At 34.5% G+C, this 21,020-nt stretch overlaps 1 protein-coding gene across 1 annotated transcript in view; it reads right to left on the reverse strand.

Moving 5' to 3' along the window:
- Positions 1 to 5,687: 5,687 nt before the first annotated feature.
- Positions 5,688 to 21,020, reverse strand: part of atp1a3a (ATPase Na+/K+ transporting subunit alpha 3a) — a 58,357-nt gene continuing 43,024 nt past the window's right edge. Inside the window, 9 exon segments of the mRNA NM_131684.2 lie at positions 5,688 to 7,701; positions 10,146 to 10,237; positions 10,325 to 10,426; positions 10,826 to 10,956; positions 12,722 to 12,867; positions 15,634 to 15,757; positions 16,436 to 16,590; positions 19,370 to 19,538; positions 19,618 to 19,768. Coding sequence (NP_571759.2) covers positions 7,673 to 7,701; positions 10,146 to 10,237; positions 10,325 to 10,426; positions 10,826 to 10,956; positions 12,722 to 12,867; positions 15,634 to 15,757; positions 16,436 to 16,590; positions 19,370 to 19,538; positions 19,618 to 19,768 — 1,099 coding nt within the window. The 3' untranslated portion in view covers positions 5,688 to 7,672.

Genomic DNA, 21,020 nt, shown 5'->3' on the forward strand with positions numbered 1-21,020 from the left:
CAGGCAGGACAGCTGACAATGTGTGTGTGTGTGTGTGTGTATGTGTGTGTGTGTGTGTGTTTCATAATGAGCAGACATATTTCTGTTATTTTGGAGAGTTGGCTTCAAGGCATGTTTGTAATTCTGTTTTTAGAGGTGTGGTTTAGTGTGTGTGTATGCGCGTGTGTGTGTTTGTGAGGCCTCTTCATCATCAAAATGAAACAGCGGCTGAATGTAACCAGGGAATTCATCAAAGACTTTACTGCAGCCCGTCTCCTCCTTTCTCTTTCATATATAAAACCAAAACTGTATGTGTGTGTGTGTGTGTGTATATATATATATATATATATATATATATATATATATATATATATATATATATATATAGTTGAAGTCAGAATTATTAGCCCCCTGAAATATTAGCTCCCCTTTTAATTTTTTGTTTCCCATTTTCTGTTTAATGTTTCTAATAACTGATTTATTTTATCTTTGCCATGATGACAGAAAATAATATTTTACTAGAAATTTCCTTGCTCTGTTAAACATCATTTTGGAAATATTTAAAAAAAGAAATAAAAATTCAAAGGGGGGCTAATGATTCTGACTTTAATATATATATATATATAGATAGATAGATAGATAGATAGATAGATAGATAGATAGATAGATAGATAGATAGATAGATAGATAGATAGATAGATAGATAGATAGATAGATAGATAGAGCTATGGAAAAAAATAAGAGAGCGCTTGACAATTCTCGGTTTGCACTGAATTTGTTAGGAGTGGGTTTCAGTAAAATGGTAGATTTGATCGATTAAAAGAGTGTCTCATTTGTTGTGATTGGAAATCAGGGTTATATTATCATGCAGTTGAAGTCAGAATTATTAGCCCCCCTGTTTATTTCCCCCCCAATTTCTGTTTAATAGAGAGAAGATTATTTTCAACAAATTTCTGTACATAATACACTGAAAAAAAAATGATGTCTGCGAAACTGTTGCAAACAAATAATTTGTGTTGAATTTAAACAAACAAATAAAATTGAATAAAATTAAACTTGATCTGTTTGTTTAAATTCAGCCCAAATAAATTGTTTACAGCCATTTCACGTGAAAATTTTTAGTAAATCCAAGGAATTATCTCTGAATAATTTTTAATAACTCATTCCTAATAACTGATTTATTTTTATCTTTGCCATGATGATAGTTAATAATATTGTACTAGATATTTTTCAGGACACTTCTATACAGCTTAAAGTGACATTTAAAGACTTAACTAGGTTAATTAGGTAGGCCGGTTAGGGTAATTAGCCAAGTATTTGCATAACGATAGTTTGTTCTGCAGACAATCAGAAATAAATTTGCTTAAAGGGGTTAATAAATTTGACCTTAAAATGGTTTATAAAAAAATAAAAACTGCTTTTATTCCAACCGAAATTAAACAAATAAGACTTTCTCCAGAAGAAAAAATATTATCAGACATACTGTGAAAATGTCTTTGCTCTGTTAAACATCATTTGAGAAATATTTAAAAAAGTAAAAATAAATCAAAGCGGGCTAATAATTCTGACTTCTACTGTATGTAAAAGTGTAAAATGTTTGTATTGTGTTGTGTTAGCATGTCTAAATATTTGGGAACTTTCATTCATTAATTTCCCTTAAGCTTAGTCTCTTTATTTATCAGGGGTCATCAAAAAACCGCCAACTTATCCAGCATATGTTTTACACAGCGGATGCCCCTCCAGCTGCAACCAATCACTGGGAAACACCCACACACTCTCATTCACACACATACACTTTGGCCAAATTAGCTTACCCAATTCACCTATAGCGCATGTCTTTGGACTTGTGGGGGAAACGGGAGCACCTGGAGGAATCCCACGCCAACACGAGGAGAACATGCAAACTCCTCACAGAAATGCAACTTAGTTGAGACTCAAACCAGCAACCATTTTGCTGTGAGGCCATCGCGCCACCCTGTTAGCATGATTCTAGTAGGAATTAGCTCGAAATTATCATGATTCTAGCATGAATTAGCATTTTGCTAGTATGCTTCAAAGCATGTTGTTAGCATAATTCTAACATAAATTAGCATGTAATTCAAATTTGAACATCTAGTTATTACTAATAATTATCAATTAAAACAGAGTTTAACTAACATAAAGCAAACAATAACATTTTAGATTTTACTCAAACACATATCTGATCAAAAAAATCCAATATTTGGTCTCGTCAAAAAAATTTTTATAGCATAAATATAAAGGCCCTTGTTCTGTATCTGTGTGTGCAGACACTCTTTAATCGGGGTGACCCACACCTCTAGGTAATACATCTGGCAAAAAAAAGCAATTTTATTTTATTTATTTATTTAGTTAGTTCTTTCCCCCTCAAATGTAATTTACGAGCAGCTTCAGTTTCGAAGCGATATTGAAAAACGGCTTCCTCAGAATGACGAATGCTGCTAAAATATTAGCGAGTGATTTCAGGTGGGATGTTTCATATGATTATGCTTGCTGATATTATTTTGGGAGAATGTCACCTCTATAAATGTCAGAGCGGTGGACTCGTAAAAGCAGCGAGAAAGAAGGTTATAAAGCTGCGAGTGTGAATTAATGACAGTGAAGCCATTAACAGACTGGCGGAGTTCAGAGAAAAAACCATTACAGAGGTAAAAGTTCTTCCGCTGCTCATGGTAATCCAGTGGACACTTGTGATGTTTTTATGATCTGACAACAATTAACTGTCAAGACTGTCAAGATCAAACCTGGGTCAAATGTTTACCCCATAAAATAATAGAAAATATATAACATCATTCATTCACTCATTTTCTTTTCGGCTTAGTCCCTTTATTAATCTGGGGTCGCCACAGCAGAATGAACCACCAACTTATCCAACACATGTTTTACGTAGCGGATGCCCTTCCAGCTGCAACCCATCTCTGGAAAATATCCACACACACTCGTACACTACGGACAATTTAGCCTACCCAATTTACCTATACCGCATGTCTTTGGACTGTGGGGGAAACATGAAGGAAACCCACGCGAACGCAGGGAGAACATGCAAACTCCACACAGAAACACCAACTGACCCAGCCGAGGCTTGAACCAGCAACCTTCTTGCTGTGAGGCAACAGCACTACCTGCTGCACCACTGCATCGCCCTTTATGGCAATATTAATTGTCAAAATGATTTCATATTTTTTCATCTACATTTATTCACAAAGTCTGTCAAAGACATCAAATTTTCAAACAATAAAAAACTAAAAAAAAATAATAATAATAAAAATTTTAAAAATTATATTGAAAATAAGATAAAAATAAAATCTGGTGTCAAATAAATTCAAATTTTTCATCTCCATATATTCAGAAAGGCTGTCAAGAAGATGCCTGGGATCAAAATAAAATAAAATAAAATAAAATAAAATAAAATAAAATAAAATAAAATAAAATAAAATAAAATAAAATCTGGTGTCAAATAAATTCAAATTTTTCATCTCCATATATTCAGAAAGGCTGTCAAGAAGATGCCTGGGATCAAAATAAAATAAAATAAAATAAAATAAAATAAAATAAAATAAAATAAAATAAAATAAAATAAAATAAAACCTGGGGTCAAATGTTTACCCTATAAAATAATCTAAAATGTAGTTAAAACACGTCAGGACTATAAAAATGCAATATATTGCGCAGTAGGTAGCACTGTCCATCAAGGCATAAAGGTTGCTGGTTTGAACCTCGGCTGGGCCAGTTGACATTTCTGTGTGGAGTTTGCGTGTTCTCCCAGTGTTGCCGTGGGTTTCCTCAGGTGCTCTGTTTTCACTTACTGTCCACATACATGTGGTACAGGTGAATTGAGTAAGCTAAATGTCTCTGTATGTGTGTGAATGAGAGTGTATGGGAGTTTCCCAGTGATGGGTTGCAGATGGAAGGGCATCCGCTGTGTAAAACATATGCTGGATAATTTGGTGGTTCATTCCACTGCGGTGACCTCAGATTAATAAAGCGACTGAGCAGAAAAAATTTGTTTTTGTTTAAAATGTTTACCCAATAAAATAATATAAAACATAGTTAAAACATCAAGAATAATATAATATAATAACTTTTATAACAATAGTAATTGTCAAAATGAATAAAAATACTTCATGCCCCATGTTCACAAAGCCTGTTAATAACATGCCAAATTTTCAATTTTTAATTGGGATCAAATTGAAACAAAATAAATATTTTCGTGCTGTTGATAATTTTACCTTAGCATATTGCATAAAAATATAAATTTGTGGTATTTTTAACAAATATCATGACCACAGTTATGTAAATCTTGATAGTTTTCATTTTTTTAAATTGTAAAAAATAATTTGATTTATGAACTGAAAAGACAATTGGATGCATTATGAAAGATATGCAACTCCACTGTAATAATATACACTCACCGGCCACTTCATTAGGTACACCTTACTAGTATCGGGTTGAACTCCCTTTTGCCTTAATCCTTTGTGGCATAGATTTAACAAGATACTGGAAATATTCATCACAGATTTTGCTCCTTATTGATATATTAGCATCACACAGTTGCTGCAGATTTGTCGGCTGCACATCTATGACGCAAATCTCACGTTCCACATCACGAAGGTGCTCTATTGGATTGAGATCTGGTGACTGTGGAGGCCACTTAAGTACAGTGAACTCATTGTCATGTTAAAAAAAAATCATAAGATGGTAGACTGTGGTCATAAAGGGATGGACATGGTCAGCAACAATACTCAGGTAGGCTGTGGCATTGACACAATGCTCAATTGGTACTAATGGGCACAAAGTGTGCCAAGAAAATATCCCCCACACCATTACACCACCACCAGCAGCCTGAACCGTTGATACAAGGCAGGATGTATCCATGCTTTCATGTTGTTGATGCCAAATTCTGAACCGACCATCTGAATGTCACAGGAGAAATCGAGACTCATCAGACCAGGCAACGTTTTTTCAATCTTCTATTGACCAATTTTAGTGAGCCTGTGTGAATTGTTGCCTCAGTTTCCTGTTATTAGCTGACAGGAGTAGCACCCGGTGTGATCTTCTGCTGCTGTAGCCCATCCGCCTCAAGGTTGGACGTGTTGTGCATTCAGAGTTGTTCTTCTGCAGACCTCGGTTGTAGTGAGTGGTTATTTGAGTTACTGTTGTCTTTCTATCAGCTGGAACCATTCTGACCATTCTCCTCTGTCTTCTGGCATCAACAAGGCATTTGCACCCACAGAACTGCCACTCACTGGATATTTTTTTTCTTTTTCGGACCATTCTCTGTAAATCCTAGAGATGGTTGTGCGTGAAAATCCCAGTAGATCAGCAGTTTCTGAAATACTCAGACCAGGTCGTCTGGCACCGACAACCATGTCATGTTTAAAGTCACTTAAATCACCTTACTTGCCTAAATGCTTTGAGTTGCTGTTATGTGATTGGCTGATTAGAAATTTGCGTTAACAAGCAGTTGAATACATAAATATATATATATATATATATATATATATATATATATATATATATATATATATATATTAATATAAAATTATTAAAAGTGTTCATTTTCCAGCCTGATGAAAGTTTAAGTGTCTTCAAATGAATATAACACTTTATCAGATTTCAAAGCAGTAAGCAGACACAAAAACAAAGTGACGCCAAGCTGAGAAAAGAGAGATCCTTCTTTTTTTATTGAATTTTTTTGCTGTTTGTTTCACGTATTGGTACATTGCTTTTACTCCATGTTTTGATTTTCTCTGCACTTATTTAAACAATGAAATCAGAGTGAAATCTCTTTTTCCTAGGACACAGAAAGATTGTAATTTCTTTTCTTTTTTCTTTTTTTGTAGTTGTAACAGGGGAAACGGGGTCCGGATAGAAGAGGGAGGAGGAGTGTCTTCACATCGTTCACAAACAGACAAACAGACGGGGACGGACAGACGGACGGACAGAAGAAAGAGGAGGGAAGTGCAGGATAAAAGGGGACGGAGAGCGAGAGATAGAAGACAAAGATAGAAGGAGAAAGAGTAAGGAAGAGCTCTGTAAGAAATGAGTTGCTGCCTGAAAAATTTAAGTTGAATCAAATCAGCTTTAGCAATCATTATGTTACAAATACTTAATAAAATGAGTTCAATATGCGCCAACTTAATTTTTTAAAGATTTAAAGTCTGAGTGAAATCAAATTTTACTGTTAATTTGTCCACAACACATCGCAATACTTAATCCGTGTATGTTCATTTATTGAAATAAAAAGTTTGCTTTGGTAATCTTCAATCAAATTCTGAGCATTTGCTTCTGTGTTTGGAGTGGCGTTTTTTTTCTGATGATGTCAGTTTGTCCACGCCCCTCTCATTGTTTGTATGTACGAAGGAATGATGCGCAAAATGAAAGCTTCGCCCCTACTCAATATTCAGTTTCAGTTAGAACTGCATCAACATACAATAATAAAAGTCTCCAGAACTTTTGAAATACTCATTTGAACTTAATAAAATCAGTTAAATTTGCTTCAACTTGATTTTTTTAAGATTTAAAGTGTGCATGAAATCAAATTTGACTGTTTATTCGCCCAGCACACATTGTTATTCTTTAAGAGAGCAATTAATCTGCGTATGTTCATTTTTTGAAGTAGAAAGTTTGTTTTTAGTAATCTTCAATCAAATTCTAAGCATTTGCTTCCGTGTTTGGAATAGCGGTTCTTCTCTGATGATGTCAGTTTGGCCACGCCCCTCCTATTGTTTATTCATTTAGAAGAAAAATTATTCTATTTATGTTAATTCACATGAAGTTTGTTTTGGTAATCTTCAATCGAATTCTGAGCATTTGCTTCCGTGTTATGAATGGCAGTTCTTCTCTGATGATGTCAGTTTGACCACACGCCTCTTATTGTTAGTTTGCCCAATGGAATGATGCGCAAAGCTAAAGCTCCGCCCCCTACTCAATATTCCGTTTCAGTAAGAAGCACATAATCATACTGAAATAAAAGTCCGTGGAACTTTCGGTTCATGCAGACTTCAACTTTCTGTTTTAAGTCAGTTTAATGTAGCGTTAAGTTAAACTAACTGACGGAACTTAAAAATGTAAGGCAGCAACTTCATTTATAACAGCGAGCGAGCGAGAGAGGGTGGCAGTGTGCTTTTGTCAAGTCTGAGCAAAAAACGAAATCAAGCAGCTCTCAGACACACTTCGAACATAAAAGAACATCATTATGAATGATTAATAAATACAACACTGTTTGTTTCCTCTATACGATTAGTATTTTGTGTCTGGAGAGCGATGTGTAACAGTAATCTGGCGTGGCAGTGTTTGTTTAGGAGTCTCTGCGCGATGCGTGACATCCATTAGCAAAAGCTGTGCGTTCGCACAACCTAACAGTGTGTTTTGAGAGTATCGGTAAACCTTACCGATGTGTTTCTGGCAGATTCAGCTGGAGAAAAACACACACATACACACACGTACAAAAAAAAAAAAAAAACAATAACAGGAGGTTTGTTGTGTTGGTCTGTTGTTGTTGGTCTGCGTTATTTTTTAATTGGGTAAAGGGAGGGAAGGAAGGAGGTGGATTTGTAACATGGTTGTTTCTGTATTGGTTTTCGGTAGGAATGGGGAGAACGTGAATAAGAAAGAGAGAAGAGAGAGAGAAAGAGAGAGTGAGGGAGAATCGATGAGTGAAGTATTTGACAATTCAGTAGTACGTCTCCTTTTCAACCCAACCTGAGGTGAAACAGAGAGAAAGACAAAGAGAGGAAATCATTACAATATAGCAAAACAACGTAAATATTAACATTTGATTGTTGTAAGGGGATTAAATATTAACAGAATAATCATATAAGCGGCATTTTGAATATTATTGTTTGCACCACTTAGGCCAATACCTTTTAGTTATAAAATGGCGTTTTAGAAAGAAAACGATCTACATGCACACTGGCGTTTCACCTAGCGTTTGGGAAAAGCTCTCTGTCCACACTACACTGCTGAAAACATACATCACGTGACCATACATGCACTCTGGCATGCGCTAAAAGCTGCTTCAACATATTCTTGCGTCTAAGCTCAAGGCAGTCAGTAGGAGCTCTGAGCACACCTGCTCGACTGATAACAGCCCAACATCGGCCAGTCCATCCCGAATCTGCTGCTGGACCTCATGTTTCTGTAGTTGTTAAATGCGATGTTTAATTCATCTTGTGTGGTAGACCTATATTTAAGAGTCAGTCTTTTGAATCTATTAGCCTACTTAATCTCAGGTAACATGTTTTGGCTGAGCGGAAAGATAAGTTAATATACCTATTAATATTACCACGTACACTGATTTCGCAACATCTGACCGATTGTTTGCCTTTATTTCTTGTATTATAAAAATATTGTACTTTTTTCTTTTATAATTAGTATTGATTATTAACATTATAGTTTACTGATTATTATATTCAGCAAAAGTTTTGCTATTCTATATCTTTATAGTGTGCATATCGCCTGACAACAAGCCCAAACCACACAGCGAGTCTAATGTTTCAAGGAGGCAGTTATTATTTTGTTATAAATTTGCAGAGTGAACATGACGGTCATTTAAATATGAACATGATGCCTTAACATTTTTGGTGTCTATTATTAGTTTATTTTTAATTTAAGTATATTTAATATGAAAATTAAAAAAGACATTGCTTTAAGTCTTGTATTCATTTTATTGTTAAGTGAATGTAGCCAGGGTGATGTAAATGACATTATAAAACTTCACTGCAGTTACTTTTGAAGATTTACCCGACGTGTCCTCACATCCAAGGGAGTTCGTTTTTGACTTGCGAAGTCCGATCTTACAAGGAAAGGATGTAAGTCTGAACTTTGTGTTGCCTACTTGATAATGAGAAAAAGCCCCAATCAGTCTGCACAAATGTCGGCAGCCAAGCCTCTGTTTTAAGATGTCTCTGTTTTCCCCAATCGACAGAAAATGAAAACGGCCTCTACAGTGTTTTCAAAATCCTCCGTTTTAGGGCTCAAAAACTCTGGAGTAGTGTGGGCGTAATCGTAGCAGAACTTATGCGTTTTAAAGCTAAAATGTATTAGTGTGAACAGGGCCTTACAGTTGAAGACGAATTTATTAGCCCTCATGTAAAATTGTAATTATTTTTCAAACATTTACTAAGTGATGTGGAAATTTTTCACAGTGTTTCCTATTATATTTTATCTTCTTTAGAAATCTGTTATCTTTCATTTTGGCTAGAATAAAAATAATATACAATTTATTTATATTATAATTAACATAATAATTGTGTCTTCAAGTGTATATGATTGATATGAATTTGATTTCTATAATTAGTTGAAATTGTCAGCTTTAAAGAATTGATTCAAATCTCAGATACATTGATTCATTTGCTTATACAATTTTTAAAATAATGTTAATGTTTTCCTGTATTTTAATGTGGTCAAAATGATGTCATACTGTAAATACTGAAATATATATATATATAACATTTTATCAAAAGCCTATTTATATATATATATACAGTTAAAATCAGAATTTTTAAACCCCCTTTTAAGTATTTCCTAAATAATGTTCAACAGAGCAAGGAAATTTTCAAAGTATGTCCGATAATATTTTTTCCTCTAGAGAAAGCCTTATTTGTTTTATTTTGACAGGAACAAATCAGTTTTAAATATTTTTAAAACCATTTTAAGGTCAAAATTATTAGCCCCTTTAAGCTATATTTTTTCGATAGTCTACAAAACAAACCATTGTTATACAATAACTTGCCTTAACACCCTAACCTGCCTAGTTAACCTGATTAACCTAGTTAAGCCTTTAAATGTCACTTTAAGCTGTATAGAAGTGTCTTGAAAAATATCTAATCAAATATTATTTACTATCATCATGGCAAAGATAAAATAAATCAGTTATCAGAGATGAGCTATTAAAATTATTATGTTAAGAAATGTGTTGAACAAATCTGCTCTCCAATAAACAGAAAAAATAAATAAATAAACAAAGGGGCTAATAATTCAGGGGGGTTAATAATTCTGACTTCAACTATATATATATATATATATATATATATATATATATATATATATATATATATATATATATATATATWTTTTTTTTTTTTTTTTTCTATCAATATTACTCAGTTCTATCTCTCAGTATGAGAGTAATTCAGGTTCTGTACCTCCTGGGTTTCGGCGCAGGATAAGTTTTCGGATCTCATCATAAACAAAAATTAAGAAGCTGTAAGGGAACGCGCAGAACCACCAACTGGGCCTGAGAAAAGAAAGAAAAAAAAGAAAAATTTGTATTAATTCAGTTCATTTTTGATGATGTCATTTTCTTTTTGTACATCACACTCACTTGAGAGGGTACATCCTGAGCGCCACGTCCATCCCGGGACAGTAGGAGAGGAATGCAGCTAGAGCCGTCTCCTCAAACAGCCCGAAGATCAGGATCTTATTCCTGTCAAGAGCAAGCAGAAACAATCATCAGCTCAGCTACAGTGGTTTGGAGTGTTTGGGTGCTCTGCATATGTCTGAAGTGATTAGTCTACTGTTATTACTGAAATGTGTACATTCAATACAAACTATGACGCTGATTGGTTAGTTCTAGTCACATGACTTGGGGTGCGCTGGCGGGATTCTGAAAAGTTGAGATGTTTACAACTAGGTTCCCCTAAGACTAACAATGTGCACTAGCAAAATGAACTTTGTGAATTTTGACTTCATGCAGACTTTAATGTTAGGTGGTGTTAATTGCAATTAATCATGATTTATTTCACCGAAATGTGTGTATAATCGAATAATTCTTTTTATGTATTGACAGCACTAGTTTAATTGGGATTTGATGAGCGATACTCACTTCATGCCCTGCTGGAACACAGAGTTGCGGCGAGTCTTGCAGATGATGACGTCGGCCCACTGTACGACCACAATACTGACGAAGAAAGCTGTGTGACAGGTGAACTCCACGATCTTCCTCTGCTCGTACGTCTGAGAGAAACACATTGTAGATTACTACATGCTGCACATTCACATTGAGCAGTGTAAACTAGTAAACTAATGTACATTTTGAACGAATGCAGAAGCATTTATAAGAGCAGTTGTGCTTTGACTGTGTAAAATATTCAAATGTGCTCTGTTCTACAGTTTTATTTGTGAGGAAATTCACAAGAGAATTACACTCTCCAATTGCCAAATGTGGATTTTTTTTTATAATCGGTAAAATGCGTAATAACATGCCTATTATTTAGTTTGTATTTATGTGTTTATAATGTGTTTATATTTACTATCCCGTTACCTTCAAAGCGATTTTTAAAAATTGTATTATTTAAAAAAATATGATAATAATAAAAATAATAATAACCAGTTCCTCCAGGATTTTGCAGGGACATTTTTAATATTATTGTAATTAAAAATAAAGTATAATTTAAAGATAATATTATTACAGTTTCCAGTTTATTAGCATTACAGTAATTCTTCTTATCAATATAATAATAATAATAATACCAACCAGTCTTTCCAGGATTTTGCAGGCATATTTTATAAATGCGGTCTAAAATGACTGATTTTGTGTTTAAAATGTAATTAAAAATAATTGATAATAAAAAATGATATTATTACAGTTTCCAGTTCATTAGCATTACAGTGATGAACTAGTTTGTATTATTTATTTATATAATAATAATAATAATAATAAATTGTATTACTACAATTTTCAGTACATTAGCTTTACAGTGACTTCCTAATTTGTATTATTTATATAATAATAATAATAATTATTATTATTATTTAAAAAATAATAAAAAAAAGGATTTTGCAGGGACATTATTTTATATTTGTGGCCTAAAATGATTTTGTGACAGGTTCTCTAAAAACTTCTGAAATGATTTGCTTCAATTGTTGTGAAAATAAACAAAAATCTTAAATAAGAAAAAATAAATAAAATTAAAACTAAAATATTTCTGTTTTTATCCGAATAACTCGCAAAATCCTGGAAAAACTGAATAACTAGCTATTTACAAATTCAGTATTAAATAATCACAACTACTACTACTAATAATAATAATAACATTAATACTACTACTAATAATAATAATTATTATTATTATCAATAATAATGACAATTAAATGTGTTTCTTCAAAGTAACCAAACATTATCTCTTGTATTGTACAATATGTGTTTTTTCATCTCAATAACTAGCAAAATCCTGGAAAAGCCGAATAACTACTTAATTACTAATTCAGTATTTAATAATTACTACTACTACTACCACTACTCCTACTAATAATAATAATAATTAAAAATAAGAGAATGAAATGTTTCTCCAAAGTTACCAAACATTAGCGCGTTTCAAATGAAAATTAAATGAAAATGTTGTTGGCTCATATTATAGTAAAAAAATCTTATACAATATTTCCTTTAACATCTCCATAACTCACAAAATCCTGGAAAAACATAAAACTACTTAATTATTAATTAATAACATCTACTATACTAATAATAATAAATAAAAAATTATCCCAATTAAATGTTTTTCTCCAAAGTAACCCAACATTAGTGCCTGTGCCGAATGAAAATTAAATGAAACTGTTGGCTCATATCACAGTACACAGTTAGCGAAGTCACTTTAAATAAAAGCACCTGCTAAATGAATGCATTTAAATATAAACTAAATGCAATGCGATCTGCTATTGAAAAACCAACGCCAAATGCATATCCTTGTCTATCAAAGATGAAATGTGATGTAATGTTTACCCATTGCTGTCCGTAACTGTCCTCCAGGTCATTGTTGGAGCGATCGTCCCAGTTCAGCCGAATGCCCACCAGCACACTGGGCAGAAAACCATTCTCAGCCAGAATCACGAAATAACTGAAGAATCCTCCCAGCGCCTGAATCATACCTGCATATTTAATGGAAAGTCACATTTATTGGCTTCATTTCAGCTCAACAAACCAGCTTTTCTTTTACATCATCAGTTTGTTTGCTAACACTTTAGTTTAACTTATTACCTGCCAATTATAAGTATTAGTGGTGTGACGGATCACAAATCTGACGGTTCGGATTACATTATGCTTTTTATAGACACGGATTGAACCATTTTTCAGATCAGCCAAAAAGGGAAGGAGACAAATGTCATTTGGTCATTTTTTACAAAAACAGTACTGCGAGACTGTTCCGACTAAAGTTTATTTATTAACTTTTTATTGCGTATTGCATGCGTCTTTTTCTGTGTCTTGCCTTCTTGTTGTTTTTTGTTATCCCATAGCTTTCCATTTCGGCGTGATCCATGCTCTGATTGGCTGCTGGTCTGGGAGGCCTGTATAAAAAGGAGCTTCTGACAGGGTTCGGGGAGCTCATTTGTGCTGTGACAGTTGCTAGGAGTGGAGCTCCTGGATTTCCCTTACCCCTCCGGCCGATGACCAACATTCAGTCTTGTTACCATTGTTCATAAGTTCAACTTCTTTTGGAGAGTTTGAGCTTGTAGGGGTGGCCTGCCTATTTATTTGATTACTTTTGACTATGTTTATGTTTAGGGAGAAAGGTAAGCTTCCTGTATTTTTCTTTAAATATTTATAGGTAATTTAGTTAATTTATTTTTTAGATTCTTCTGTTTGTTATTTTGGCCTGTGGCCACCTGAAGAGATGCTCATTTAAAATGACTACTTTTCTAGATAGATCTAATAAATTACTCTTAACTGAGTTTCCGAGTTTAGTTGTCAACTGAAGGGGATCTTTTGGATTAAGTTTTTTTTTTGTTTGGGAAATCCACCGCCCCAACACAATAGTTTTTTCCGTTTATTATGCCCATGTTGTTTTCCCCTAGACTTAGGGCGTAATAGAGACACTTTTGGTTTAAACAAACAGAACTTAGAGCCTGTCATTTTATTAAAATATAAAAATTAAGAAATAATCAATTGAATAAAAATAAATTGTAAAATATTCAGTACTGTGAAAAGTTCACTATTACTACGTTAGCGTTGCTGATAATGCTAAATGTAGAAAACTAACATAACTTGTACAACTTTTATTTTTAGTCTCAATTTTAATAAATGATTGAGTTAATTACTCATAAAGCTTCATGTTTCATTGCTAGATGATACTTTTTGAAGAATTATTCAGTGGCATATTTCTGATGGCTGGTTGCCTCCTATTAGTTAAATAATGTAATTGCTGCCTACAACTTTCAGTTTTAAGCAGGCCCGGATTGGCTAATCAGGAGGACCGGGAGAATTCACGGTGGGCCGGTCCGTTTTTTGGCCACAAGGGCCGGTGTCCCTAGCTCCAGAATCTGTGGCTTACAGTAGTCACTTTAAATTAATTCATTTATTTACTTGACCACAGTCTTCTTATTCAATATTTTACCGCAGCTCTGCTCTTTTTTAGCTATTTTCTCGCAGCCTCGTGATCAACATGCAGCCTGCAGGGTGATTATCATGTAACTGTTGTGGTCGAGTGGTTAGCATGTTAGGTTTTGACACCACCGACCCGGTTTTGATCCTCGTCAGAGTAATTGTTTTTTTTTTTCATTTTTATTGTTAAGACATAAAATACTGTTAGGGTTGTTGAACATTTGAAGTTCTAAAGCAGCTGTTTTCTCAAAAAAGACATGATAGTTTAAATAGAAAATGAATTGAAAATGACCTTATTTCAATATAGTCAGTCGTGAACTGAGGTGGGCCGGTCTGAGGCTTGAAACTCCAGGGCTGAAAAGGAGTCCCACTCCGGCCCTGGTTTTAAGCATCATTAAATGCATATGACGATGATTTTAATCTTTGCTATAAACATCAGTGGTTTTATCTAAACTATAACCTGTTTCCCAGTGCTGCTGTGTTATTTGGCTGTTTGTAACTTCATAACCAACTCAAAAGACTCAAGACTGAATCTCTTTCTTGAAATCCCCATCATTTATCATTCATGTTGTGTAAGTGTTGAGATCCCAAACTTTTAATGATAAATTGTGCAGCTTACACTGAATGCAATAATGCAGGCTAAACAAGTAGTGACAGAAAACACCTGTAATAAACTATGAAACCCTGTCGGCGCAATAGCCTAGTGGTTAGCGCGACGACATATGATGCAATAGCACGTTGCGAGTTCGAATCCCGGCTCGACGACATTACCCTACCCTCTCTCTCTCTCTCCCTCTTCGCTTCCTGTCTCAATACTGTCCTATCTAATAATAAAGGCAAAAAGGCCAAAAATAAATCTTAAAAAAAAAAAAAAAACTAAGAAACCCACCACAACTACTTCCGTCATCATTATATTTTACAGGAAAGCCTAAATGCTTTCATACATGTGATTTGAATCATGCAGGAAGCGATCTTTCTGCGATCGTTACGAATTTAGGATTAATCTACAAGTAAAAAAAAATGTATTAGTCCGCGGGCCACGTGTGTTACGAACCGTGGGTTGTGATCCGTACGAATCAACCGTGATCCATTACATTCCCAATAAGTATATTAACTGTTCATGAGTAGTTATAAAGTATATCTATATTATCTATATAAGTATATCTAGTTATAAAGTATATCTCTTTCTGCATCCCTTATCAAACCCAACTTACCTTACTAGTTATTAATGAGCAGCTAATTATTAGTTTATTATGCTAGTAGCGTTAGTTAATGCTATGTGTTAGTGTTTGTATCTAATGCATCAGCTCACTGACCGATCTGTCCGTAAGCAATGCTGATGAGACGCTCGTTCACCAGCTTGTCCCGGAGAGGGTTACGGGGCTGACGCTTCATGATGTCACTCTCTGCTGCTTCATAAGCCAATGAGATCGCAGGGACCTGCAACGACAGCCATTGATTGGTTAATGTGAGGAAACAGGTGAGTGTGGGGACACTGCAATTGTAACTAGGGATGGGAAATTTTATCGGAACACTTCGTAAGTCGGTAGATGATGGCTTGAAATGTAAACAATTGGAAATGGATAATAATGCTGTTGTAAATTGCTGATTAATGTGTTGATTATGCATCTGCAATAACTTTATTGTCCACCAGGAGGAGTGCTATCGGTAAGATCAGGACAGCAGTCTGAGGCCATGTCCACATGTACATGAGTATATTTCATTCATTCCTTCAGCGTAGTTCTTTATTTATCTGGGGTCGCCACAGCGGAATGAACCATCAACTATTCTAGCATATGTTTTTTACATAGCGGATGTCCTTTCAGCCATAAACCTAGTACTGGAAAACACCCATACTCTCTCACATTCATACACTACGACCAATTTAGTGAGTTCAATTCACTCATAGCGCATGTCCTTGGGAAAAACTGGAGCACCCGGAGGAAACCCACACGAACACGGGGAGAACATGCAAACTCCACACAGAAATGGCAACTGGCCCAGTTGGAACTCGAACCAGTGACCTTGTGACGCCCATTAGCTTCAACCTTGTGCATCCCTAATTATAGCAGTGGATGATTGTAAACAAAAACCATTAGACGTGTGTTTGTGTCTCACCATGTCAGTGCCCAGGTCAATGCAGAGGATGGTGATGGTGCCCAGAGGAAGAGGAATGTTGACCAGGATGAAGAACAGGAATGGAGTGATCTCAGGGATGTTGCTGGTCAGCGTGTAGGCGATGGACTTCTTCAGGTTATCAAAGATCAAGCGACCTGGGAGAGAAAATAAAAACACAAGCGCAAACTTCAGTTCTGGCAACAAGTGCTTCCAACATTAGCTGAGACAGTTTGGCTTTAGAGAATCTCTAATTTATGCTTAATGTTTGGTATAAATATGAACAACGTTTGTTTACAGTGTTTTTCTTTTTGTAAGCCTTACAATATTCATTTATTCATTCATTCATTTTCTTAGGCTTAGTCCCTTTATTCATCATAGGCGCCACAGCGAAATGAACCGCTAACTTATCCAGCAAATGTTTTACACAGCCGATGCCCTTCCAGCTGCAACTCAGTTCTGGGAAACATCCATACACACTTGCATTACAATAAATTTTGTACGTTTTATTCTGTAGCTCCATTATTCAATGGGTCTAATTCAATTTTGTTGATTTTATAGATTTGTAATTTATGAAGACCCGGAAGGGACGTGATGGTCGGGAAAAAACTGGGTGGGAGAAAAAAAAAACTGAGTGATAGGAAAATATATATATTTTTAAGTTTTTGCATTTACATTACATTTATATTTAGTCAATTAGCAGACGCTTTTATCCAAAGCGACTTACAAATGAGGACAAGGAAGCAGTTTACACAACTATAAGAGCAACAATGAATAAGTGCTATAGGCACTTATTCGTATGCAATACGAAAGTGTAAGATGCAAAGAAAGTGTAAGAAGCAAAACAGTAGTAATTTTTATTTATTTATTTATTTTATAATTAATGTAGTTAGTGGAGGGGTCAGAGAGGGAATTGCAGATTAGTAAGGTAAGTGGAGACTAAACAGTTGAGTTTTAAGTCGTTTTTTGTTTTTTTGCGTTGCCTTGCTAAGATGTTTTGCTTTATCTCACAAAGATGTTTTCCCATATTTCGCATATATTTTAAATCTTGAAATCACACTTAAAATAACACAACAAACAGTGTGTGTGTAATTTTTTTTTTATATAAAAAGTCATAAAAAATATGCCATAATGTATATAAGTTGTCATTTAATAAGAATATGTGAATAACTTAATTTTGACAAATATGTCAGATAGAACCTTATAATTCCAAGGTGACCATATATAGTTAATAAAAAGTCAGAATTATTAGCCCCTCTGAAAAATTCCACCCACTGTTTATTTTTTTCCCCAATTTCCTTTTAACGGAAAGCAGATTTTTTCTACACATTTCTAAACATAATAGTTTTAATAACTCATCTCTAATAACTGATTTATTTTATCTTTGCCAAGATGACAGTAAATAATATTTGACTAGATATTTTTCAAGACATTTCTATACATCCTAAAGTGACATTTAAAGGCTTCACTAGATTAATTAGGTTAACTAGGTTAGGGTAATTAGGCAAGTTATTGTATGATGATGGTTTGTTCTGTAGACAGTCGAAAAAACAAAGTTAACTTAAAGGGGCTAACAATTTTGACCCTAAAATGGTTCATAATAAATTTAAAACTGCTTTTATTCTAGCCAAAATAAAACAAATCAGACTTTCTCCAGAAGAAAAAAATATGATCAGACATACTGTGAAAATGTGAAAATGTCTTTGCTCTGTTGAACATTATTAGGGAAATAAAAAAGAAGAAAAATCATAGGAGGGCTAATAATTCTGACTTCAACTATATACATATATACACATACACACACACACACACATATATATATATATATATATATATATATATATATATATATATATATATATATATATATATACACACACACACGCACACACACACACACACACACACACACAGAAAAAATTATTTTTCATTAATATTTAGTGCTTAATTTTAATACATTTAAATAAATTTAAACTATGCTAGTTACTACATACACACATTCTCAGTTGTCTATATTATTTGGTCTATTAAATATAAAAATTTCATGTTTTTAAATATACATTTTCATAATATACATCAACTTTATTATGCTAATATAGTAAAGTACAATTTATTAGAAATGCTATAGTATTTATTTATATTTTTGTTGACTGCAATTTTTTAAACAATTGAGATTTGCTATAATTTTTAACAAACATATTTGTCCTATTTTACATTCTGAATGATCGCTTGTGGAGTGGTACGGTTCGGTTCTGTATGCTTTTAATGACCGTTTCGACTGTCGAAAGGTACCAAAAAGAGAACCGTACGGTCCCACATTTTCACTTTCGGAAGGGTACCTAGCACAACAAAAGGGTACCAAAAGGCAGAGCCAGATGCACAGCTGAACGCTATTGGTTTACAGAGATACGTCGCTAGGCTCGTGCACGAGCCAGGAGAATGAAAACAAAAGAAGCACCATTTTTAAATACACAGCAGAGACATTACACAGTAATAATATATACATATAATAACGAGCCATGGTCGACCCGAGCACAAACAAGCCTTATTTTACGAGGCCATCTAAAGCGCAAGCGGTTTCACTTTCTATGGAGAGCTTGCTATTGTTTGTGTGCACGTCTATATTTGAAATAACAAACTTCTTAGGCTGATAATAATAACGTGCGCCTGGAGCGAGAATGATGTCGACTGAAACCTTCTGTCATACACCATGACCATTGGTACCCTTTTGGCAGTGGAAACGCAACCCTGATAAAGGTGACCCGTACCGTATCGAACCGTAGCAAACAACCGGCCATTAGCAATTTCTTTGTAGAATCCACTAATCATCCAATTAATAAAGTACAGAATCAGTTATTAAAAATAAAGTGCAAAATATAGGAGCAGAACCACTCTCATTTGTTTGTTTCTCAAATCCTTTCTCTCTCTTTCTCTCACCTTCCTCCACTCCAGTAACAATGGATGCAAAGTTGTCATCCAGCAGGATCATGTCTGCTGCCTGTTTGGAGACGTCTGATCCAGAAATCCCCATGGCCACGCCGATATCTGCTTTCTTCAGAGCGGGAGAATCATTCACTCCATCACCAGTCACGGCCACGATAGCGCCCTACAGACAGAATCAGGGAGAGTGTAAAACATAACTCATAATGATTATTAATGAAGAGCTGAATCGTGCCGAGTGTTACCTGTCTCTGGCAGCCCTCCACGATGATGAGCTTCTGCTGGGGGGACGTCCTGGCGAACACGATCTCTGTGTGATTCTTCAGCACTTCATCCATCTGGTCCTGCGAGAGATCCTTCAGATCTGTGCCGTGGATCACGCAGGCTTTAGCATCCCTGATAACACACACATCCAGAATACTGATGAACACACTCACTCTCCAGCGGCATCATCATCAGACTGAATGTGCAGCTGCTGAGAGCGAACGAGAAACAGAGCAAGAATTACCAGACAAATCAGAATAACTTTAACATCTTATTACAATAGAGCTTTCACAGGTTCTTTGTATTAATATTTATTCATTAATCTAAAATAAATTAATAATAAATATTATTATTATAATTTTGTGGATAAAAAAGTAGAGATGTAAAGCTTAAGTAAGGTATTATTATTATTATATAAGTCTATATTTATATGTGTGTGTGTATCTATCTATCATCTGTCTTTTGGATTGTCTGTCTACCTATCTACTGTATCCATCCATCCATACATCCATCCATCTATTGTACATATCTATCCACCCATTCATCTGTCTATTGTATCGATCCATCGATCCATCGATCTATCTATCTATCTATCTATCTATCTATCTATCTATCTATCTATCTATCTATCTATCTATCTATCTATCTATCTATCTATCTATCTATCTATCTATCTATCTATCTATCTATCTACTGCATCCATCCATCCATCCATCCATCCATCCATCCATCCATCCATCCATCCATCCATCTATCTATCTATCTATCTATCTATCTATCTATCTATCTATCTATCTATCTATCTATCTATCTATCTATCTATCTATCTATCTATCTATCTATCTATCTATCTAACTATCTATCTATCTATCCATCTGTCTGTCTCTTTCTATCTGTCTATCTATCTATCTATCTATCTATCTATCTATCTATCTATCTATCTATCTATCTATCTATCTATCTATCTATCTATCTATCTATCTATCTATCTATCTATCTATCTATCTATTCCATCCATCCATCCATCCATCCATCCATCCATCCATCCATCCATCCATCCATCCATCCATCCATCCATCCATCCATCCATCCATCCATCCATCCATCCATCCATCCATCCATCCATCTATCTATCTATCTATCTATCTATCTATCTATCTATCTATCTATCTATCTATCTATCTATCTATCTATCTATCTATCTATCTATCTATCCATCTGTCTGTCTCTGTCTATCTGTCTATCTATCTATCTACTGCATCCATCCATCCATCCATCCATCCATCCATCCATCTATCTATCTATCTATCTATCTATCTATCTATCTATCTATCTATCTATCTATCTATCTATCTATCTATCTATCTATCTATCTATCTATCTA

This window comes from Danio rerio, chromosome 19 (assembly GCF_049306965.1).
Source record: "Danio rerio strain Tuebingen ecotype United States chromosome 19, GRCz12tu, whole genome shotgun sequence".
Taxonomy (NCBI): domain Eukaryota; kingdom Metazoa; phylum Chordata; class Actinopteri; order Cypriniformes; family Danionidae; genus Danio; species Danio rerio.